At 40.0% G+C, this 25524-nt stretch overlaps 2 protein-coding genes across 14 annotated transcripts in view; one reads left to right on the forward strand and one right to left on the reverse strand.

Annotated features, from left to right (window-relative positions):
* Nucleotides 1-1422, forward strand: part of Tbce (tubulin folding cofactor E) — an 82278-nt gene extending 80856 nt beyond the window's left edge. For 8 of the 9 annotated variants that reach the window (XM_005005238.3, XM_063260068.1, XM_063260070.1 and 5 more), the window contains 2 exons: nt 861-952; nt 1139-1422. In XM_005005238.3, the coding sequence (XP_005005295.1) occupies nt 861-952; nt 1139-1231 (185 nt within the window). In that variant the 3' untranslated portion in view covers nt 1232-1422. The remainder of the gene's footprint in view (nt 1-860; nt 953-1138) is intronic. The other variant, XR_010051239.1, reaches the window with a different exon arrangement.
* The window catches only part of B3galnt2 (beta-1,3-N-acetylgalactosaminyltransferase 2), a 49016-nt gene that overhangs the window by 6072 nt on the left and 17420 nt on the right, over nt 1-25524 (reverse strand). For 3 of the 5 annotated variants that reach the window (XM_003473361.5, XM_063260072.1, XM_063260073.1), the window contains 8 exons: nt 20439-20534; nt 12350-12460; nt 9177-9255; nt 8672-8855; nt 5715-5840; nt 4814-4973; nt 4199-4255; nt 87-2823 (listed from right to left, as the gene is read on the reverse strand). In XM_003473361.5, coding sequence (XP_003473409.1) covers nt 2686-2823; nt 4199-4255; nt 4814-4973; nt 5715-5840; nt 8672-8855; nt 9177-9255; nt 12350-12460; nt 20439-20534 — 951 coding nt within the window. In that variant the 3' untranslated portion in view covers nt 87-2685. Of the gene's footprint in view, nt 1-86; nt 2824-4198; nt 4256-4813; nt 4974-5714; nt 5841-8671; nt 8856-9176; nt 9256-12349; nt 12461-20438; nt 20535-25524 lie in introns of those variants that run through there. The other 2 variants (XR_216357.4, XR_010051240.1) reach the window with 2 other exon arrangements.

The following is a 25524-nucleotide window of genomic DNA, read 5'->3' on the forward strand; positions in this document are numbered from 1 at the left end:
TATCATATTCAGACATAAAAGAGCAAATTGTAACTAAGATTTTAAATATAGTATCTGTATCCAATACAAAAACAAGAAAACTCCAGTTACTCTAAAATAAAAATAACATTTATTATCACAAGTTGCATAAAAACACACAGCTTTTACAAAATGATTTTTGATAGAAAAATATTTGACTATATCATGGCATTTGTGGGAAACGCCACACTGTTGCTGTACCTCCAGCTAAAGCTTCAAAAAAACTAATTTTCATAGTCAAAATATCTATTATTTACCACAACCTGTCTTTGGAAAGAAGTTCATAGTGTGTTCTGAACAAACCAAAGCATTTGCTCATTTAACGTACATTCCCATGCCTGGTGGTCACTTTTGGGTAACACACTGTAACAGTCAGTCACAGGACAGTGGCTGGGGTGACCCTGACAACCACTTAGTCTGCAGTTCCCTTGCATGGAGGGGAAAGCTAAGGCCAGGGGGCTGGGAGCATCCTCATCTGAGCCTCCAAGGTTCTTCCCATAATTCATGAAGTTGTCACAAAGGCATATAAAGAAAACTTAATGACTTCACTGCCACTTGTCCCTCTGTGCTGACAGTATTTCTGGTTTATTCAGATTAAGGATGAAATATTAAACACTACTGAAATGGTATGAAAACTCACTGTTCAAGGGCACTTGGGTCACACACTGGTTCCATTTCCCAGTTGCCCAAATGACTCAAGGAAGTGGTAGAAAAAGTCAAGCCCCCTACTTGTTTTCTTGGGTAAACTGGTAAGAAAGGACAGAGCATTGATCTCATCGTGTGAGCCAGTTTTACAGGTAGCTGTCATGTGTGAGCTGATGGGTTTTGCTTTTCTTTGACAGACTCCATGACAGTTCAAAAGGTGAAGGGAATGATGTCGCGAGTCCTCAAAGTTCCTGTGTCAGACATTGTACTGTCCTATGAAAGTCCCAAAGTAAGTGGCCCCCAAAACACAGTCAAGCTTAGTCTCTCACAGTAAGACATGCTAGTGAACTCTTATCTGTGTAGTGCTGCCCGATTCCAACTGGAGTGACCCACCCTGGCTGTGGGGGCCAGCATGTGTGACATGCTTTGTCAGACCTATCTTTATCACCTGCCTTTACCTCTGTTCTAATTTTAGATGCCTGGCACAGAAATTGAACTAGAAAATGATCTACAGCCATTACAGTTTTATTCTGTGGAGAATGGAGATTGTCTATTAGTGAGATGGTAACAACCAACTAATAAAATTTAGAGACTAGATTACTTATTATGACTGGGGTTTACCAGAAAATGATTTATTGGAACAGTTCTGTCAAAAAATGAGGTCTTAAAATTTGCCCTAATTACAATAAAAGATGCAATTTGTCGGGAAGAGACCATTTCTAGACTTGTATATAACAATAATAAAGGCTTTATTAATGATTTTCTGATCTTTGTATTTATTTTTACACCTCATCAATGCATCTCACCATGTGAAGATTTAAATATTAAATAGAAACTAGCTAATCTAATAAAATCTGAATATAACTAATGTCATAAGACTGTTTCAAATGGAATTCTCTATTGACACTATTTTAAAAGGTTACTATAAAATGATTTGGTTTTTGTGAAATGTCCCTTCAACTCAGGAAGACACATCCTTTACTATGTGTAACATATGTGCTATTTTTTCAGTTGCACTATTTTTTAAGAATAAAGAATCACATGCTTTTTCCCTACAGTTATACCTAAACTGAGCACATCTTTCATAAAAGATGATCTGCTCTGATTCATATTTACTTATATTAAGTAAACATTAGGCAATGATTGATAGAAGGAAAGCAAAACTAATTCTTTCCAAGTGTCAGTGATTTAGAAATGGCCTTCCCTATGGCACAAAACCCCTGAGAAGTATTTATTCACATACACAAAGACTGAACTGTGACCTTCCAGATGTTAAAACAGCACAAGAAAACTTGGATATTAGCCTAATATAAAAATGAGTACCTTTAAAACCATGGCCCAGAACTAAGGATTATATTATATCCTTCTCAAAGTCAAGCTGCCCACTTCATTCAGAGATTCACAAAACCTAACATTATTTCCAGGAACCCCAACCTTTGGTATAAGTGACCGCTGCTCATACAAGTGGGCACACAGTGTTTTTCTGAGTTCTCTGTGGCCTGTAGATGTCCCATCTTAGCTATGCAGAGCTACTTTAGAATCCAACTTCTCAAACTCGAGCTTTAAGTCAGTACTCAAAATTTCCTAACCAGGCCAAGTTTTAACCAAAAATGATTATGATAAATTAGCAAAAATGCACCAGGATTTAGAAATTATTTCTCCTTTTATAAAACAATTTGGTATTTTAAAAGTCATCTTCCAATATATAAATAAAAATTTCTCTTATGCTACAGTGTCAATTTTTTTTTTTTTTTTTTTTTTGGTACTGGGGTTCGAACTCATGACCTTGCGCTTGCCAGGCAGACATTTATACTGCTGAGCTAAATCCCCAGCCTGTCAGTTGATTTTTAAGGAGGAAATCTGTGCAAACATTAAGAAATACCACACTGGCTACAGGAGAAAGTGCCAGCTGAGAACTCTCCTGAAAGATCATGCATTCCACTGCCAACCTGTGGGTTTGCCTCAGACGTACACGGAGTTGTTACTGCCTGCCTCGGTCTTTACATCCTGTTGGCGGAGTTGTCATGATCTTGCCTCACACTGACAGGGGTCACCGCACAGCTCTTTCAGCTCCCACAGCTCCGTCAGCTCCTGCGGTGAGTACTGTGGGGAGGACAGCATTCCTGTCTCACATGTCTTCTCACACAGCCACAGGCTGTCCTGTGGGAGACAAAATGAGCTCAACAGAGAGCCAGGAGCTGCTTAGACAGACAGAAAACACAGATGTAGGCAGGTACTCTGCATGTGACCCACTAGTGAGGGTTTTGGGGAGCCTTGAAATCGCCTGCAGACATTCAAGTTTCAAAAGGCCCTCATGGTGGCTGGTGCATACCTGGTATCGCAGCACAATAGGAGGCTGAGGCAAGAAGACAGCAGTTTGAGCCTCGCCTGGGGAATTTAGCAAGACCCTATATGAAAAGGGCTGGGGAAGTAGTTCAGTGCAAAAGTCCTGGACGCAATCCCAGTAACACACACACGCACACGCACACAAAGCTATGCGTTAGGAGATGGAGAGTCTGGAAGAGAGGCAGAGGGGGACCCCTGAAGGGCCACGCTCTCCAGGGATACGTAGGAGACTAAAGGTTTGTGTTCATAAGGCCCTTGTCTGAATCTTGCCCACAGTGGACAGAAAGCAATCCCCCTGAGCACCTGGAACCACACTGCATGTTGGGTGGCCTGATGCCCCAAGCAGAAGTGTGAACTGCTCATAGATGGCACAGGTTGAAGCAGAAAAAAATGCCAAGCCTCCCTGGAGGGCTGCGTTTTAAAGACGGGCCTCAGTTTCCAAAGGTAATTGGTTCTAATACTACAGTTTCAGACCTGCAAAGACCACGGGTACTGGAATAAGCAGATAAAAAACCAAGTCTCATCTGCAACATTAAGTAAATCAGAGTGTGGCAGGAAGTGTGACAAGGAACAGGACTATCAAATTGGTCCAGACAGAGGTGAGTGAACATTCTTGCTTACTCAAGCAGAGGGTGACCTGCTTTGGTGCTGCAGCTCTGTTCCAAAATAGTGCACATTTTTTCTGCCTCTTGCACCTTCTACAACCAAAGTGGAAGTTGCAAAAATCCAGAATGCAACACAAATATCTAAGGCAAAAGACTGCTTTTTCCCCCCAGGGCTCCTACTATTTCAGTTCATGCAGGCACATTTCTCATTCTGGCTCAGCAGTGTTTTAAATGCTGTCTCAAAGTAAAATCCTGAATGAATTGTGGAATCAGGCAGGACAGTCACTGAGTCTTCACGCTGCCAGGAACTCAGGTCAGTGGAGCCTAGCCTTTAAAGCTGTAAAAAACTTCTGATCAACTTTACAAAAATCCAGTTCTTTATGGGCAAGGGAACTTTTATGCTAACATTTCCTGTTGGTTTAAGCTCATAAAAATATATGAGAAATAACAAGGTGGACTGTAGTAAATAAAATCAAAAGCACTGCTATGATCATAGCAGACCTTCATTTCTTCTGCCCATAACCCAACCACCTTCCTTCCCAACTCCCAAGAGCCCCAAGGCCAGCTCCCTCCGGCTGGATTACCTGGTGTCTCCTGGGTCCTATGGCTGCCATCCAAATGCCCATGCTTACATCTTCACCCTGCACATGACCCGAAGTTTAAATACAAAACTTTAAAGTTATTGGTAAAAACATTGCTACACCCACTCCCAATCAACAATCTTTCCACTTTGTTTCACTGTTCTAAAAGCAAAGGGCAAATGTGGATTAACCCAGGTAACAGCAGTAAGAGCTAGTGACCACTGACGGAAGGATCCCTTAAGCAAGGTAAGAGAAGATAATGCAGCAGGCAGGCATCCTCCGTTTTCACGTGCCATAAACTTCCAGCACTCAACTAACTACATACAGTTGCTTACTGACACTATAATCAGAATCAGCAGAAAATGCATCACTTTTCCTTTTCATGAATAGAAAGCTTTATACTTCTCCATAGGCTAGTTATACATGTAGCCTGAGAACATAATCTCAACAAAGACTCAGGAATAGAATTTATAGCTTTGAGGGATGGCAAGAGTAATATTCACAATGTTTGAGGGGTGATTCCTATATAGGAACAACTGCATGCTCTGGCCCACGGCAGGCTGCCTCCACTTCAGGGGGCAGGCTGATGAGTTGCCTAGGTAAGAAATTCCTCAATACCTGATAAGTCTTTAATCTCCCCGAGTTGCTTGCCAGCCAGCTGACAATGTCACTGGAAATCACATAGCCTGACCCGCATGCAAAGGCAGGATAGGCTGGACTGGGGTACTCCAACTCTTGCCACTTGCCAGTTCGGTCCACTGCCCAATTTAGTCTGAAACTGAGATTTTAAAAAAATGTAACTTCCTTGTGTTGATGCAACACATCCTGCCACTGTGAGAATGGATTGCTTTGTCATCAGTAAAATGGAATAAGTTCATAGAGCAGGACAGAAGAATGAGGAAAAAATTCCTTTATGGAAAGGAATTAACACCCACCTGGAAGTATTTTTTTTTAATTTTTTTAAATTTTTTTTTTTTTTTTTTTTTGTCTTTTTCCTTTTTATCGGTACCGGGGATTGAACTCACGACTGCCTGCTTGCAAGGCAGGCGCTTATGCCGCTGAGCTAAACCTCCAGCCCCAGGAAGTATTTTTTATAAACAACTAATATATTAAGTCTGTCAAAAATTTTTTAATGTAAAATAACAGATTATGCTGTTTTCAAGAACAGACACACAGACCCATTAAACCACCAACTCTGCAGTGTCCCTAAAGCGGCAGGAAAATGGCTGCACAGCCGTGTCACACATCTATCCTAACATAAGACACAGCATCTCCTCAGCACCATTTATTTCCCGAGCATGAAGGTAAAAGCCACATCTTTTTTCTATTACATCAGCCTGAGATTTTCCATTGATAAACGTTCCTTTCTAATTGCAGAGTACTATTAACACCAGGAGTATAACAGGAAATTTCATATCTCAACTGTTTGCTCATGGAAAAATGACTCAGATATTTGATTCTAAATTAAGTACATTTGATCAGGTACATGAATGCAAATGGCTACCCGTGTTTTACTTACTTTCCCCACCAAAAGTTAGGCCCATCCAGATTCTTCTGGGCAATTCTACGAAAGACAGCTTCTAAGTCTATGTAACAGTCGTCATCTGTCTTTAGCAACAAACTGAAGCTGGTTGTTTCCGTGGTCCTGTTGGCACAAAAGGGACAGGAGAGGTCAGTGGGACTAACAGAACACCAAGGTGGTGGCTCCACTCGCACCTGAACCTGAACTGCATCTGTTCTGTCTGCACAGCTTTCCATGTCTTGCTCCTCCAACACCAAGAGTGTCTGCTCTAACACAAGCCTGCTGTCAGCTATGGCCCTTGCTTGGTATTTACTAAGTAGCGTAACACAGAGAAGCACAAGGCTGACTTAATTTTGTGGTTAGAAGCCAGGGTCTTGTGGATGTTAGGCTAGCATTCTACCACTGAGCTATATCCCCTGCCCAACCAAGCTGAGTTGAGAAGGTAAAGGAAAAAGAACACAATGACAAAAATCTGGCTTGATTAAAATATATGTCTGAACAGATGCTTCTTAGGCATTATTCAGATCAGGGTGCCGGATCTGTTAACCATTTGAACCTTGCCCTGTGAGGCATACCGAGCTCTCTTACACAGAACACTGTTACACAATAGGCATTTTTTGCTGCCATTTATATTATACTCAAGACAGAGTATGTTTTGAAAAAATTGACTTATGACACCAAAACATTACTTTCCCCTTGACAATTAAACTATTACAAATAATTACATGGAAGGAATAGGACAATGACCTGATATAGACAACAAAAGAACTGATTCGTTCACTTCACACCATCAATTTTTGTGTAAGTCTGTTTAAACTTGCAGAATCAAGCTGTGTGTGGTGACACACACCTGTAATCCTAGCACTGGGGAGGCTGAGGCAGAGGATTGTTGCCAGCTCAAGACCAACTAGACCTACAAAGTGAGCTCAAGGCCAGCTTGAAGTGTAGAGCAAGACCCTGTCTCAGAGACAAAAAAAAAAAAAAAAAAAAAAAAAACCCAAACCAAACCAACCAACCAACAAACAAAAACCATAAAAATGCAGAATCTTGCTAGGGAATTAGTTGTTTCACAAATCTTAATAAAATGAATCTTGAGAAAATTTCATTAAGTCAAAGAAGGATGAATTTTTAAGAATGGTTCTATACCAAACAGAATATCCCTGTGCTTATGAGGTTTATTTCTAATTAATAACATAGTAACTAATTAGAAATAAACATCTGTGATAAAGGACCTTTAGTCACTCAACAGAATAAAGACGGTAAGAGAAATTTCATTTATAACATGGAGAGAAGGACTGGAGAGTTGCTCAGCAGCAGAGCACACATCCAGCAGGTGGAGGGCCGCGGTTCACTCTCCAGCACCTTGGGCATGAGGTAGCCTGAAAAGGTGCCACGTGGTAGGGTGAGGGTGTGTGAGCTATGGGGAAGCCGGTCTCAGAGCACAGCCTGACTGCAGGGCCTGCAGAAGAGACAACAGCCTGAAAGAGGCAGCAGTGTAGAGCGGAGAGACCAAGATCTCAGACGTGGGTAAGGAGAAGAAAAGGCTTAACTGAAACTGAAGGCGGTATCTACATGCAAGACTTCCGCACCTGGGCAGCAGCTCCCTACAGGAAATCCTAGGACACCCCTATTCGGACTTCCCCTCTTGTTCCCACCTCCATCACCTCACTGCTATGTCTTGGTCCTATCCATACCCAGAACTCACACCAGTGGGCCTTGAGTTGAAAGGTTCCTTTTCTACAGCTATTTACACTTGGTCCTGGTATCCCAGACACACCCATGTGCCCTCTACCTACAGGATGACTCCAAAATTATGTCAATGTGCCCTAGAAATGTCACCTTCCATTAACTGGACCATCTACCCTCAGGATCAGGAAGCCATATTCATAAAAGTACTCGTGAATGTCTCATCAGAGAAAAGAAAACAAGACACAGAACTACCAATAGGAGACAGAGAAGGTTTTGAAAAAGCAAAGGTAAAGCTATGAACTCTTTATAGGTTCAGCCTCCATGAGACACAGTGTGAATGGCCTGATCCTACAGCCAAGGTAAACAGTACCAAAGGACTGACCAGTAAGTTTCAGGTGCTTAGAGTAACAATTATAATAAAATAAGTTACCTTACAGTGTTATTGTTACAAAGGTAGCAATTGCAACTAAGATCCAAGAAACACTGGAGGCTCTGGAAGTTACAAATATGATAGATTCTAAAGGTTGTTAAATTTTACTGAGCCAGCTTAGAATCAAGGCAAGTAGGTGTTGTTGCTCTTGTTTTTTGTTTGTTTGGTTTTTTAAATAAACAAGGTTACTCAGGTTGGCCTCCAACTTCTGGCTCAAGTGATTCTCCTGCTTCGGCCTCATGAGAAGGTGGGGCAACTGGCACATGGCACTTGGCCCAAGGCAAGTTCTTAAACTGGTGGAATACAGAATAGAAAACCAGTGGATATTTAGTTGAACAGAACTAGTGTTAGAAACTTCAGCCAAGGCCTCTGGGTGGATGCGTGTGAACAGAACTGAAAAGGGGCCACTGCCAAATCCACTGACTCATCTAATGGTAGCTAGAGACAACCCTTGTAAAGAGGAATGACTCGAAGTGAATTATTTTCGCCTGTTTGCTTCTGATCAGTTCCTGTAATTCATCTTGTGGATCTGCTCAAATAAGAAAGTGGCGGCATATTAGAAAATGTCTTCACCAGGATCCGACAGGTCATACTCCAGTCAGGCAGCAGTTTTAGGATTTTGTGTTTTGAAATCTCAGTGGCTCAATATGGATATTGTTTCTCTATCAAAAAAAAAAATATGGGGCTGGGGATTTAGCTCAGCGGCATAAGTGCCTGCCTTGCAAGCAGGCAGTCGTGAGTTCAATCCCTGGTACCAATAAAAACGAAAAAGACCAAAAAAAAAAAAAAAAAAAAAAAATACAAGTTCTAGCTACCCAATGTTTTCACGACCCACCATCTATAGAAGTTTAGTAATTTTGCAGGAACATTTCGGTAAGTGTCAACAACATCCACAAAGACAATGTCACCGTGGACCCTGCCTTCCTCCTTCAATAAGGCATCTTCCTCACGGAGATTCCTCATGTGATCAACAAGTCGCTGAGGCCGAGAGTGAAGGTTACGTAAGAGAGCATCGCCTTCTGAAAAGGAAAGTTGAGAAGTGGAGGAAAAGGCTATTGCAAACATAAGACAAGATTCAGATGAGGAGAAGGTGGAACGCCAGCTAACAGGTACAGAGCTGCTTTATGGGCGATGGAAATATTCCTGAATTAGAGAAAATGGCTGTAGTACTCCATATGAGTATACCAAAATCCACTGAACTGAACACATTAAAAGGGTGAATTATATGCATATAAATTTTACCTCAATAAGGTTGTTCTTTTAATTACAACAGATCACCTTCTATGTTGGGATATTAAGATGAGGTACATGAGGTTCAGTATGCCTTTCAGTCAACTTACCCTGGATAGTGTAAATGAAACCACCTGCAACTCCCTCCACACCTTCCGTGAATTCATGAGGCAGCGTGCCTTCCCCAGCCTGAAAGCAACAAGAACAGAATTACTCGAGGTTTCATTACTAAAAATAACTCATATCCCTAAACCCACTTTGACAGAAGTCCTAGCATAATTCCACCACAGCAGAAAAATCCATCTAAGATGCTGGTGCAACAAAGATTTAAACTGATGTGAATGCCATATGTATTATTCCATTTGTCTGGCCTACTTACCAGAGGTCAACAGTCCATAGATGCCCAGAATTTCAAGTTATGTATAATCATATGTTCATCTAACTTGTTACCGTAACAGCACAAAAAAATTATTTTACCCCATCATTTTAAAAATTCTTAAAATTAAAAAATATTAACCTTTTGAATTTTTCAGGGAATGAAAGTTCTTATGAGTTCAAAGAGATCGCAGCGCATCTTAAAATTAAGTGACCACACGGAGAAAAGCTCCTCTAAATCAAGTTTGTCTCAAACACTTACAGAGCTCTTTGTCGGCTACTGCGGGTTGGATCAGACCCTCACAGTTACAGATTAGCAAGCTTATGCTATTTCCTCTACACACTGATCTACCACAAGGGATACTGCTTAGCTAGTCTTTTTATAAACACATCTCTTCAGCAGAGTTGTACCACTCAAAAGAATGTTGGAAGGGCAGGAGAGAGTATTCTGAGGTCACTGTGGTAACATGTCATTTAATTTGAAATGATTGTTAAAAAAAAATTACTGGGGCTAGGGATTTAGCTCAGCGGCATAAGTGCCTGCCTTGCAAGCAGGCAGTCATGAGTTCAATCCCTGGTACCGATAAAAAGGAAAAAGACAAAAAAAAAAAAAAAAAATTACTGTATGTGGGGGCCAGGGATTTAGCTCAGTGGCATCAGCACCGGCCTGGCAAGTGCAAGGTTGTGAGTTCAATCCCCCCCCCCCAAATTACTATACATGAATGCTACAAATTCCAATCTTGCAGTTCTGTAAAAGGTTGCATACCCTCTATTTTATGAGTTACTAGGTATTGAACCCAGCATCTTCACACTGAGCTATATCCCCAGCCCCCTCCTCCCAGTTTTTAAAAAATTTGAGACAGTGTCTTGCTAGGTTGCTGAACTTCCCAGACTGGCCTTGAATTTATGATCATCTTGCCTCAGCCTCGCAGAGTGCTAGGATTACAGGTGTGTGCCACTAGGGAATCTTGTTCTTCCCTTTTCTGATATAGTATATTATTTAGGCTGGCTGGCTGGCTTGCTTATTTATTTATGAGGTAGGATCTCACTATATAGCCTAGGATGCCTCAAACTCACATGAGCCTCCTGCCTCAGCCTCGAGTGTTGGGATCAGAGGCATGTGTCACCATGCCTAGTCCTAAAATTAAGTTTAGAACTCGAGTTCTTTACTAACTTTCTTCTCAAAGGTCACAGGATGGCTGTCTGCTCACATTTGCACATGAGGGTTCTTATAACAGGCTATTAAGTCCCCCATCTCAAATATCTTGAGCATTTAAGCTATCTCAACCTCTACAACTATTTTTACCCCCAAAGCAGATCATTGTAGTCTTTATGTCTGTGAACCTAGTCCTCACTGTCTTAGCATAACAAGTTCAAATATAGAATTTTGGCGTAGCCAGGCTATTTTTAAATTTTATAAATAGGGAAGAAAGCCAGATACAGTATTTCAGGCATTTGCCTTGAAAATAATGGGAAAAAAACCTCTTATAATTTCCATAAAACTTTCTATTTCAAATAAAGAACTTTTCATAATAAAGGATGAAATCCCAAACACAGAACATGGATGAAACCCTAAGCACGACCTAAAAGGCAATGTGTGCAATTACATTTGAAAATGAGGCTCACTTCTTTAATGTCTTTCTGTGTCCCACTGCAAACCTGTATGAAGTGGACCCATATGGTCTTCCCCTGTGCCCGCCTTACAGTACATGTGCTACAAACACTTTCTGAAGGAGTAGTCCCTATCACACACTTGTTCCAAACTCAAGACGCAACTCATGTAAATAGGCTTAAAATCCACAGAAATCACTGAGCTTATGATTGAAATGTGTAGTGCCTTCCTAACCAGAACCGAGGATGGAAGGGGGCCTGTGGCAGCACCATGTGCACCACTGATTTACTCATCTGCCTACAGCTTCATTATCCTGTATCTGGGAACTGTACCTGTCCAAATTGGATGTCTTAAATTTGAAGCAAATTTGAATAAATGAGAAGTCAGAAACCCCAGAGATGCTTCAGCAATACAAACGAAAAAAGTACTCAATTTTCCATTCTTTCATTCATTCATTCATTCACCATTCATTCATGACAGAGTTCCTCCACGTTGCTTGAGGCTGGTCTCAAACTCCTGGATTCAAGCAATCCTCCTGTCTCAGCTCCCAAGCAGCTGAGACAACAGGTGTATAGGTGCACCTGGCTCAATTTTTTTAGCCTACACGGTTTTAACTGACATTTTGCTATCAAAGTGAGATATACCTTGAATACCTTGAATACTATTAAACAGGTGTTCTGCTGACTTAAAAATGGCTGAGAGGGCCAGGTGTGGTGGCGCATGACTGTAATACCAGCACTCAGGAGACTAAGACAGGAGGACTGCTGTGAGTTTAAGGCCAGCTTGAACTACACAGTGAGACCTTGTCTGAAATAAAAAACACACAGTTGTGACTAAAACACACTCTCGTTGTACCAATCTAACCTGACCAGGTGACACACACCTGTGGTCCCAGCATTTTGTGAGGCTGAGATAGGGGAAATCACAAATTTGAGCGTAGGCCAGGCAATTTAGCAAAATCTGGTTTAAAAAAATGTACAAAGGGTTGGGAACATAACTCAGGGCAAAGGCCCTTAGTTCAATCCATGACACACACACACACACACTCTCTCTCTCTCTCTCTCTGTATCAATCCAGCTTGAAGTAAAACTACAGTCACTAATTCACAGCATCACACAGCACATTGCAGCTTCTCATCTTCAGTAGCTCAGCAACATTTCCTATTCTATATGCTAAAAGACGTAAGAATCATTTGGTGCTGGCTGGGATCCTGGGAATATACAAAAGCAAATTTAAGAACACTTCTACATAGTAAAAAAAAAATCTGCTATTAGTCTAAACAAAGTGGTGGCTTACCGAAATGACTCTGAGAACTCCCCCTCCATCATTCACCGTGACTTTGTGAAGATTTCTTGACACGAGGCCATGTGGGTCTTGGCTCTCCCACACTATTGTACCTTCAAAGCTCTTTGTTAGGGGAGAGATGATTATTGAGTCAATTGTTTACCGATGTCATTTAGATTTTAAGTATTAGGTGAGACTCTTAAAAATTTATGCCAAAATTTTAACAAACCATTGTAATGTTTTGGTGGCTACACATTTCTTCCATATACACCTAAAAGAAAATAACACTGAGTATATGGTCAGTATTGCAGATGGCGTCATTTCCCATCATATCAGAAGCATTTGATGTTGCAGCTGTCCTTTGAGTGTACAAGGTGCTACTAAGTGGAGCATCCTCACTCAACATTCCCTTACTGTCTGACATCTGGCTGCTACCCTGTATCTCCCGAAACAACTGAAACAACTGAACCAACGTGGGAGTGTTTTGATACATTGTAGTCTCCCTAATATGAGATTTAGGAAAGGTTACATTAATGACAGATTTTTTCTTTAAAAAATCCATTTAATTTCAAAAGGAAAAAAAATTCAAACACATGTTAATTAGGGGGCAACAATGGTACATACATAATGCAACACATTTTTAAAAACGATTCCTTATTCATTTGTATTTCTGATTCCTGGTGAAGTTGAAATATTGGCCTTCTCTTCTGAGAACTGCCTTGCCATGCTTCTTTGCCATTTGCTACTTTCTATTTTTTTTTTTTTTTTTTTTTTTTTTTTGGTCTTTTTCGTTTTTATCCGTACCGGGGATCAAACTCACGACTGCCTGCTTGCAAGGCAGGCACTTATGCCGCTGAGCTAAATCCCCAGCCCCTCTACTTCCTATTTTTGTTACTATTCTATGTCAACTTTTTACAGAGTGCTTATCTGAATCCTGTGCATATTTTACACGCTCAAATATTTCTCTCAGTGTTGCCTGCCACCTATTACTCTTCTTACAAATTCAGAAGTCTAAACATGTCACCTTGTGAAATCAGACAAGCTTCTCCTTTGTGATTATTACTATTAAACTCCAAGCTACACTCCCTTGCCCAAGGTATGATGTACGTTTAAATCTTAATACTTTGAAATTTCTCTATGGTCCCCACTTTTCTCTCTGCCTGGCTGATTCTTTAGGATACTCAAGACACTCAGGTCCCAGCTCCACTAGTGTCTCCTCTGGCTTTCTCCAGAGCACCACCAGAAGGTACCAACACTCAACTCGTATCACATCCACTGCTTTATTTGCTTACCACCATTTATCATCTGCAATTTCTTTCTCTACCGCCAAGCTAAGTGCTCTCTGGAATGCAAGCAACACAGGGTAGGGTCTTGTCCCACCAACCACTGTGTCCCCAGTACTTAGAACACCCAGATATAACTGAAAATTCAATAATGCTTACTGATACATAATGTGGAACAAAAAAGTCCATTAGAATGACTCCTGGTTTAGGGCATCAAATACAACTCTAATATCTTAAAAAGAAATTCATGTATGAAATGGAGAGATAAATTTCTCATACTAATGTGTCACTTAACCAGCAGTATAAGGAAACTACAGAAAATTCAATTTGTCTGACAAGCTAGGCCAGTGGCATATTTAAGGCATATAAGGCATATTTAAGGAATATAATTTTTGCTCCACCAGAACAGAAATACTGAGAACAGGGATTCCCTCAGTCTGGGTCACACAGCAGACAAATCCCTAATCATCACTCTCCATGTAACTACTAATGCAGCGTGGGCCCTTAGGGTCCTTGGGCAGACCTTGCAGACACACCTCAAGCTGTGGCATCATTTCTTAGCCTTTCAGTTGCAGAAAATTACACCTGCTTCAAAGAGCTGATTTAAAAAAGGGAGAAGGGGACTTTTTAAAGACTGGTGATAATGCATACAAAAAACAGCTTTATTACTCACAGAAGGCACATAGGAAGCGAACTGTTCCTTTGAAAGATTCCACTTTCTTAGCTATGTATTTCTATACCTTTCCTAAGTGGCCTTAACCCACTCTTGAATTTGAGGTCCAATTTGAGTTATAAAAATGAAATCATTTCCACAAATACATAAAGAGCCACGCATGGCTGGTGCATTCCTGAACCCCACAACCCCAGAACTCTGGGAAGCTGAGGCAGGAGGACAAGTTTGAGCCCAATCTGGGCAACTTAGCCAATTAGTGAAAACCTATCTCAAGATTAAAAAAAACCACTGAGGACAGAGAACAGCGTGAAGGCCCTGGGTTCAGTCTCTAAATATCATGTACACACACACACACAAACACTAGGAAGAAATACACCAAACATACTGGGTAATAGATGGGTTGGCAGAGTTCTTAAGCCTTTCTATAGTTTCATCAAATTTTCAACAATGAATTTTCAACTTTTCTAATCAGAAAAAAATTTACAAGAATACAGTATACATTCAGTTAAGCAAACTTAAGGTCAGTTTTCTCTCAAATATAAGCCATTATTTAAACATTCCAGTGTCTATTTACCAAGTCTGAATTATATGTTTGAAGATTACAAATAAAAATGAAATGGCCCATAGCTTCATAAACCATCATTTGATTCGATCCCAGGTACCCCCCCACCCACCCAAATCATGACAAGCTAAATAAGGACAGTCAGTCATTGGGGGAAGGGGTGGCTAAATTTCAAGTTACCATGGGAACTAAACCTTGAAGACTCTGGGTCAGAAAGAGAGAGGCAACAGCAAACACTTCCTGAAAACCGGGAAGAGTTAAGTACGGCTGAAGCACTGGGCTCATGAGTGTTTGGATCATTCCAACGAGCCAAACCCTTGAAGATGAATGGTGTGTACGTGGGATTTCTGCACTTATACAGTGTCACTCTATGAGCATCTGACCATTTGTCAATAGACCCATTGGAAGGTCAGTGTTGGGACCTGAGGGCTAAACTCTGAGCCCTGACTGTGTGAGCCTGCCTTGGGTTCGTCCTGTGTCTTTCTCTTGCCCTTGGTATCTGTGACTGGTCTTTTAAAACTTCACTAGTTATAAAACTTACAAGCACTGATAACAATATGCTTAGAACAAATTTAGGACTTGGTGAGTGCTTGGACAGGAAAGCTGATAACAGATCCCATGACTAGGAAAGGTTCTGATGACTGAGACAACAGGTTAGAATGTTGGGATGGAGATGGGGTCACCACTAGAAAGCCTGTGGCACAGGCAAATGGCAAATCTCAGTGGGCTGCTACAAGCAAGTCTGCAGTTCATCACCAAGTCCAGGCTGTGCATACAGGGGCAATGGATGAAATGGCCGGGAGGGGTGGGCAAAGTCAACTAGACTACAAAATGAACACTAGTGCCTTTTTTTTGAGATAAGGCCTTGCAAAGTCTGTAAATCTTCTTGCTTCACCATTGTAGGATACTTAAGTGGGAGGATCTCCATGTCTTTACAACCAGCCTAGGTTACATAGCTAAAATACTCTTGTGAATCAGGTGTGGTGGTGTATGCCTGTAATCCCAACACTTGGGAGGCTGAGGCAGGAGGATTGTTGCATTAGTCTTCAAAGTGAGCTCAATGCCAACATGAACTGCATAGTGAGACCCTATCTCAAAAAAAAAAAAAAAAAAAAAGATACTCTTGAGTTACAAAACTCAGATTGGACCTGTAGAAGCTCAACAAACAATCAAAGAGATAATGAACCAAAGTAAACACTATAGTGACCAAATAAAAATTCATGTTGAAACTACAAATCTTGAAAATCTGATGATAAAACCAGTAATTCTATCCCACTCACTCAACCGACATCTGGCATCTGACCTGCTATGTTCCAGTGGCTCCTTCTTGGCAGCCACTCCATTTTGTTTGTGTCTGAGCTGTGATACAATGCTCAGCATTATTCACTAAAGTAATTACCAAAAAATTCACTGTCATCCCCGGTGGTCTCGATTTACTGCCTGAGCTGTTCTAATCCACTGGGTGCTATTATCATGCAGGCCAGGAATAGGCTGGGGTCTCTCCTACCTTCTAGGCTCTTTTGGAAGGCATCACAAAGCCAGAACCTCTTCAGATACAAATCAACTTGCTTATGGCAGTTGTATGCCAAAATTGGGAAACCAGAATACAAGTTAGGCAAAAAACCAGTACGGGACAGGGTGGCAAAATGAAATATAAGTTATCTGCAACATATGTAAGTGAACTGCAACCCATTCCACGTGATCTTTGGTGTCATGGATCTTCCTTACTACGCCACTAAGGTACATCCCCAATCCATCTGCATCATGCTTCTAATTTCTCAAACTCAGAGTAGCTTCAACATAAGGCACATTTGTGTGCATAAAACATTAACGACTTCTTGTGAATTGGATAAATGACGTCTAATCTCAACTTTCATAAGAAGTATATGTGTTCACAATACTCATAATGCCTCTAGTGATTTAGCTGAACAAAAACAGTCTGCAGTTTTTAAATTAGGTTTAGGTTTCAACTGCACTATTAAGGAAAATATAAGATCACAGAAACAATTATTTTAAGAGAAACACACAGCAGTCTTTTACACTTGTGACCCCTGCTGAGGTTTACGCTTCACTGAGCCACACAGTGAAAACACTACAAAAGATCTGCTCACATTACAAGCTACACTGCTGTCACTCTGTCACCAAGGAGCACAGAAGCTCATCACTGACTTCCACAACAGACAGAACCAGCCACAGCTCTCCCCCAGCGCTCCCCACAGGCAGCAGATCTACTGTCACTTCTCTAGGCTTGTAAGTCCCAGCAGGTGTGGGGTAGCAGAAGAGTACATGTATCATGAACATGTTTTCAACAAAAATAGGACTTTGTATAATAGGAAAGTATATTTAAAATTTAAGTTTCTTTTTTCATTCTTTCTATAAAGCTAATATATTTATTGCAGATCATTTTGAAAATATAAAAGAAAAAAATCAGGTAACCATTATTAAAATTTTTGTTTTTATTAATATTAAAAATTAATGAATAACCAAGCATATTTATCTTCAGGTCTGAAGGGAAATGACACTCTCCAGGGTAGGTCACTAAAGTCCTTCAGCTTGTGACTGTGGATGAGCTAGACACACCACCCTGAACACCAGCAGGGGCGTTAACCCCTCTCTCCCAGCCTGTCTTACTCCAAAAAACCACAAACCTAAAAGAGTTGGAATCGCCACCCGAATCGCCTGGCCTCAAATGCTCACATTTTGCCCCACTTGGGTGCTTGATATCCACAACTTTCCTACTGCTTTCAGATCACTTCAAAGTACTACGGCACAATGCAGGCGCCACGACAGCCCACCTGCAGCCTTGTGACATGTAGTTCCTTAGAGTAAGGACATTCTAAGGAAATACAGCTTATAGACCAATTAAATAAAGGGCCGACTGTAAACCAGGACTAGCTGAAGTATCAAAGAATACTTTCCTCTTCTTTGTCCTACACCATCTGACTCTTTCCTCAGGGACAGTTTTGCAACCTCAGCATTAAAGACATCTGGGCCAGGCCATCTCTTTCTGTGCACCGCAGGATGGTGACCACCATCACTATACCTCTGCCCACGGATGCCATTCCTGTCCCCCAGCCAGGCGGACTGTAACTGAAAGTATCTCCTAGCAGAGACTTCCAGAAAGAGTAAAGAAACCCTGCTCTTACAGAACAAAGCCCACATCTCCATGAGAAGCAGCAGCAGTAATGACAGCAGACAGCACGTCATGGCCGCCTAGCAGCATGTTCTAAGCAATCTGCATGTGTCAAGCTATCTACCCACAGAATCACCCTCAGAACTGTGTAGTGCAGCACCTCATTACAGAACAGGAAAGAGACGCGGTGAGGGCAACATGTCATGTCAATCAGCCGTTAAGTGGCAGAGCAAAGATTCAAGCTCAGCCATGCTGGCAAGGACCCTCAGGCCACTCCTCAGTCCCAGAGCATCATCTCCTCTCTCGTGCTGAGACTGAGCTTCCTAAGAATCGACCCTTCATCAGGCTCCAGATCTTTCTGGACAGCACCCAGGACAGCGCCAGTGTTCCTTGTCTCCAATAAAGGTTACTCTCCCTGCAGGATTTACACACATGGGGTTTAGAGTCTGCCCATTTTGCTGGTTCTTAGCAGACATCAATGACTCTCACTGCTGACTGGCTCCAACCCCAAGGAGATTACTAACTAGTTAGCAGAGGCAAATGCTTAGAGCACTGCCTCGCCCACAGTATGTTAAACAACAGTAGTGTTAGTTTTTCTCTCCCGTGAGTGCATAAAGCAGGTATTTTTTTATTTATCTCTTGTTTTGTTTTTGTCTTTAACTGGGAATTGAACCTAGGGATTTTGTACTGAGATGAGTCACCAGCCCTTCTTTTAAATTTTATTTTGAGATGAGGTCTTGCTAAATTGTCCAGGCTGGACTCAAATTTGTAATTCTCAATTCAGGGATTCAATCTCAGTTCAGGGATTACAACTGTACACCACCATGCCTGACTCCTATTGTTTTCGGATGTGGCCTCAGTGCTTGACACAGAGTAAATTCTCAATTAAGTATTTTCTCAGTAAATGTATGATCAAACCCAAGATAGCAGCTATGGCACTCAGGAAAAGGATGTAGGAAACAGACATTCTCCTATAATGCTAATGACTAATCAAATCACTGAAATTCCATTTAGGAAGAAGTCATGTACCTTAAAAAAAAAAGCACATACCCTTTGGTACAACAATTCATCCTAAACACCATACACAAATCAAGAAGTACAATGATGTTCACTATCATCTTTCTTGCAACACTAAAAAACTGGAAACTATCCAAAGACAGAGTTAAATGATAGTATTTCTATATAATGTAATCCTATAAAGTCATTACAATAATGAAGAATATTGATATTAAAATGGTCATGTTAAAACAAGTAAATTATGAAACAGAATAAACAAGATAATCCTAGCAACTCTATGCACAGAAGTCAAATGTTAAGTGTTATTACACCTGAGTTATAGGATTTTGATCTTAATGGTTTTCCATTAGGTTATGTATATTTTCTATTTTTCTTCAGTGTTTTAGTTCTGCTTTTATTAAAGGTGTTTTAATTTTATTTTTTAAAGACAGGTTCTCACTATGTGGTTATGTTGGCCTTCAACTCACTATGTATCCCAGGCTAGCACTGAACTCACATTGATCCTCCTGCTTCAGCCTCCCAAATGCTGGGCTTACAGGGGTGCGCCACCATACCTGGCTAAAGATGTTTTTAAATGGAAGTTTATATGTAGATAAAAGAGAAATCCCTTTGACATTCATAGAATTAGCACATTAGTTTTAATAATCTGTGCTCTAAAATCTATACAATATTACTCTGAAAACATAGACATAAAACGCAGTTCTGTTGTTGCATGAGACTGTGGTTAGTTGGAAAGGCTGATTAGTGGTCTAATTTCCAAATTTCAACTCAGCTTTGGTATTGCAATATGAGCTCTATAGCTGTTCTAAAGTAAATCCCAGAGACGTCTAAGACACTCTAGGTTCCAAAGCACCGAGTTTAGGAATATATTCAGACCAGACGCAGATGGATGAATAATCTGTTCAAGCCAGCTCACGACATGCTCTGGAACCACACTGCAGTGTCACTGCAGGATCAATGTGGGCACTAACCAAGTGAGGTGATCTCCACCATGCACCTATGCAAGACAGCACTGAGAGGCCCAGAAGGTGGTAGACATGTTTTCAGGCCTCAACCAAGCTGATCGCCCTTTGGAGAAGTTCTATTTAACTTAAAAATGAGCGATCTCTCCTGTCTAGATTGATTCTTTTTTTCATTCTTTAGATAAGGAAATCAATTTAGAAATGCAATTTACCAAATAGTTTGTGCTTGGTCTGTCAATCAGCATCTAATATATATTATCCTTTCTCACTGAAACTATCACATAGACATAGTTCTCTACTCCACAGTGATGCCAACAGAATAGTTTCAAAACACAAGGTCAAAACCTCTGAGGGGTAGTAAAGTTCTCTGGAGTTACAACTGCAAGTGCTACATTTTAGTACATTCATGGCTGCTTCCCTGCTCTCCCACCCTGGCCAGCACCCTCTCCTTTGATGGGCTGAACCACGCACCTCTGGTAAGATGAACTGCTCCACAGGCTTGTACCACAGCTTGTTCACTTGAACACCACAGCTCGGAGGACTAAAGCGAGCAATGAAGAGGGCCTCCTACACATTGGGGAAGGGCAAGAAATAGAAAAACAGAGACAAGAAAGAATATTTCATGTACACACTGCATATGCAATAAGTCCTCAAACACCATCCAGCTTGGTCAACGAAATTCATTAGGGTCCCAACTATGGTGATTCATGTTGTTCTACTGTAGTTTTGCCATTTTGGGGGCTTCTAGTACAGTCATGATTATTAAATAAAGATATTTAAGACAACCAAAGTTGTCTTAAAAATCTCAATTACTAAACATAACCTTAATTTTTTTTTTAATACAACCTTAAAACAAAACCGCACTTTTTTTTTTGCAGTACCAGGGATCAAACTCACGACCTTACACTTGGCAGGCACACACTTACGTGGCTGAGCTAATCCTCAGTCCAAAACCCCCCATCCTGACATGAAAAACATTAAAGGAAGTGAGAGGTATTATTAAATTCAGCTAATTAAAGTGTCAAAACTCCCTCAAGCCAGGCAAGTGGCACACATCTGTAATCCTAGCACTTGGGAAGCTGAAGCAAGAGGATCACTGTGAGTTCAAGACCAGCCTGGGCTACAAAGTGAGCTCAAGACCAACCTGAACAGACCCTGTCTCAAAAAGACAAACAAAACAAAACTCCCTCAAAAGGTTGAGATTAAAGTGGAAAGATGACATATTTACAGGGGATGGGAGCAAAAAAGACTCAGGAACTCCCCTCAAAAAGAGCTATCAGACTGGTGCAATTGCACTGCATACGCCTGTAATCCCAGCATTCTGGAAGGCTAATGCAGAAGGACTGCAAATCTGAACCCTACCTGGGCAACTTAGGGAGACTATGCCTGGGAAAAAAAAAAAAAACAGGAGGAGGGAATAGGGATATAATTCTATGCAAAGACCCTGGGTTAAACACCAAAACAAAACAGCCCTTCAGAAGAAAACATATATTTTTAAAAAAATAAAAAAGAGAATATAAAAGAGGACTGATTCTCAAGATGTCTATTGTTTTCTTTGTGCACTCCTGTGTCTTTTCAGCTAAGAACATTTTCTTATTCTCATGACTATCCTTTATATACTAAGTTACCACAAGTGAAATTTCTGTGAAAGCTATCAAGACCATGCAGACCTTTACAATTAAGGACAGGTCAGTGTAGTACTGTGTCTATTCCTTTCATGAACACCAGTTCTTACCAATTGAGTTAGGACATAGTTTGGACTATGATGTATAACCAAAATACACGGCAAAAAGTTTTAAAAAAATTTTTCAAAATGTATTATCGTAAAAGACACTGTCATTCATCCCACCCAAAAGACTCCCCCTCACACTGAGCTCACTTCTCCCATTGCTCTTGCTTTCTAGAGCAGTTCTGGATGTTCGCTTACATGTCCTCACATGTGGTAAATGCCAAGGAAAAGCGGGCTCACAAAAAGGTTACAGTACGTCCTCATCAGCCACATTCACCAGATCTGGCACTACTTGATTTCTGGTTCTTCCCGAAGTCAACATGACCGTGAGAGTTAAATGTTTTGAGTTAAATGTTTACAACATTGAGGCAGTTAGGGCAGTGCAACTAAAGTTATGCACAAAAGAAAACTTCCAAAATTGCTTCACAAAGCGGCAAGAATGATGCAATAAATGTGTTCATCTAGAAGGGGATTAACGGTGATGTGTCTTTAGGGTAATAAATTTTTTGAAATTTAAACATTCACTTTTTTCCCCCATTACACCTTATATATCTACCTATGAGCCCTTCAGGATCTACCTTCAACCTTTTGACCTTTGTCTTCTTTTTGAAGACAAAGTTTACCAACTCCTCTCTGGCTGTAAATATGGCAACTAAAAGTTATCAACATGATCAAAATATTGTGTTTGAGCTAAACTTTATTGGCAACTTGAGTATTATAAATAATTTTAAAAAGACTATACTGAGTCAATTCAGTGTATTAAAAATTCATTATTAATCGTAATTTCAAGATAAGGATAACACTGAATTCATGGTACTGCTAATTCAGCTACCTACCTGAGTTTCAGCATGAATACATTTGTGTGTGGAGGGGGGAAATTCTGGGGATGGAAGTGTTTTACCAGAGTTATATCCTTCTCCCTTCAATGAAATTTCTTTCTTTTTTTTTTTTTTTTTTTTTTTTTTTTTTTTTTTGAGAGACAAGGTTTCAATACGTAGTTCAGGTTGGCCTTAAACTCACTATATGCAGCAGCCCAGGCTGGTCTCAGACTTGCAGTGAGTCTATCTCAGCCTTCTGGATGCTGACATTACAGGCGTTCAATGAGTCTTAATAACACAGACTACTACAGTTGAGAAACTTGATAAAGCTCTACTCACTAGAGTCACAGGGGCTAGATTCATTCATTCCTCTTCTATATGTATGTCTATCAATACATTAGAAACTAAGCTTCTTTAGAGGAAGCAAAAAAAAAAAAAAATTAAACTTGATCTTTACATTTACTAGGAACTTCCAGGATATCAAGACCAATTCTATAGATAACAATTATGAACTCAGGACAAAACATAAAAAGCAATGATCTGAAAGCACTGGAACTGGATCAAATAGGAAGAACCTGGTGGAGAATGAACATACGGAAGAAGGAGGAAACTGGGTATGGTCCCCACCATCTTTATTGGTCTAGACCAAAGGTAGAACTCTAGGACAAATAAAAAGCTAAATGAAAACCTGTAATTTTTCTGCCTAGAAAATTAAAGGACATAGGAAGAACAAATATCAGCTAAAGTAAAGAAGAATCCTCTACCCTATCATGAACTTCACATGGAGGGACAGCTACAAAACTGCACACATCAACCCTGCCCAAATTTGTGGCTGACTCATGAGACACATATTTAAGGCCAAATCCAAGCAGCCCATGTAAGGTCAAAACTGAAGAGAGATTTCAGCTCCTGTTTACTGCACGAAAAACAGTTTGGAATCTGTGTCTGGCCAATTTAACTGACTGCTAAAACAAAACAAGAAAATAAAAATCAATACTGTTCGAAGAATAAAAAGGAATCCAGAGCTTCTACAACAAATCATTCACAATAGCCAGGCTTCAATCCACAGTACCAGATACACAACAGAAAAAGCTTAGGATATGCTAGAGAAAAAGATGACGATCAGTGAAGACACACCCCAAGACAATTTGGAATAAGCCTACAGGGTTTTTAAAGCAGTTATAGTATGGTCATAGCTCCATTAGACAAAAACATGCTCAAAATTAATGAATATATGAAGGAGATTTTAGAGAAACAGCAACTGTAAAAAAACAAAAAAACAATTAAAAAAAAAAAAAAAAAACTACAGATCTGTGATCTGTAGGACACTACTGAGATCCAGCATAGAGGTACCTGGAATCCAAGGAGCAGTGAATGGAATGAGTGGCAATGGGAAAAGTTTTGAAGAAATAAAAAATGAAAATTCTCCAAATTTGGTATAAGAGTACATTTACAGATTGAAAAAATTTGGTAAGTCCTATGTAAAACAAAGAAAAACCACTCCAAGATACAGTCAAATTGTTTAAAACTAAACATAAAGGCAGCCTCCAAACATACGATCCATATCATGCACGCCACCAATGAGAACAATAATACAAAGGATGGTGACTTCTTACCAGAAACAATGGAGGCCAAAAACAGAGAAGAATCTTTAAAGTACTGGAAAAATAAAAATAAAGGAAAAAGAAAGCAAAGAAAACGACCACCACTACCCAGAATTCCATATTCAGAAAGCCCATGCTAAGAAAGAGGAAAAAGTAAAAATATTTTCAGAAGAATGAAAACTAAGCAAATTCAGCCATAGCAGATACACTATCAGAATTGAAGACAGATGTTATGAGATAGAAATTTAGGTATTTTGGGACAAATAAACAAAAATGGTAAATATGTGGGCAAATACAAAGACTTTCTCTATAACCCTTTAACATACACTCCACTTAAAGCAAAAATTACATAAGAGTTAGAGCAGGTAGATATCAACCATCAATAAAAAAAGCAATAATGCAAAGAACTACAGCTAAAAAGCCAAGTGTAATTCTAAAAAATATTCAGTTAACTTCAAAGAAGACAGAAGAGGAACAGAAGAAAAAGGTGAAACAAACAGAAAACAAGTAGCAAAGTGCAAAGTTGAAAGCTATTTGATAACTGTACTAAATGTAAATGAAACAAACACTTCCTATAAAAAGTAGATTCTTAAAGGCTTATAAAAAGAACCCCCCAACATTTTGATGCCTATAAGAAATGCAATTTCTAGCAATCAATAAAAATAGTAATACATCATACTCAAGAGGAGTTATCCCAGGAATAGGGGGGTGCTTAACATCCCAAAGTTAATAAATGCAATTCATCATAATAGAATAAAGGATAAAAATACTGGAAACAGTCTGGGTTCCCACCAACACTACAATGGGAAGGCAGCCTACACTGCTGAATACTACTTATCAACCAAAAGAATAAAAAGGGAAAATTTAGTGATCATACAACATGATGAATAGGTTTTAAAACGTGGAGAAAAAGATGACTTATACAATGGAGTACTTCTCTATTCCTCCATTTATAAATGAAGTCTGAAAATAGACAAAATCAGTCTATGAGAAAATAAAAACTCAGAACAGTGGTTGCCTCCTTTGGGAAACAGGAAATGAACCGACTGGGAAGGAACATAAGGGAACTTTCTAGGACCATATGCTTCACACACTAACAGTAGTGTGGGTTAAACAGGTTATGGAATTTAACAAACTATATTCACATTCTATTTTATGTAACATTTAAGAACAATAAAAAAGTAAAGTCTGGTTAATGAAATGCATGCTAAAGCATTCAAGCATGAAGTGTACCGATGCCTGCAACTTCTTCTGAAATACATTTTTAAAAAGTAGATTAATAAATATATATATGTGATAAAGCAAATACAGCAAGACATTGACTACTATAGAATCTAGTTGGTGGCTAAGTGTTCACTGTATACTTTTGCATTTCCGGTATTTTCAAGACACAGATACAGACCTTT

Source organism: Cavia porcellus, unplaced genomic scaffold (assembly GCF_034190915.1).
Source record: "Cavia porcellus strain 051 isolate PalLab524CR breed Dunkin Hartley unplaced genomic scaffold, mCavPor4.1 scaffold_13, whole genome shotgun sequence".
Lineage (NCBI taxonomy): Eukaryota > Metazoa > Chordata > Mammalia > Rodentia > Caviidae > Cavia > Cavia porcellus.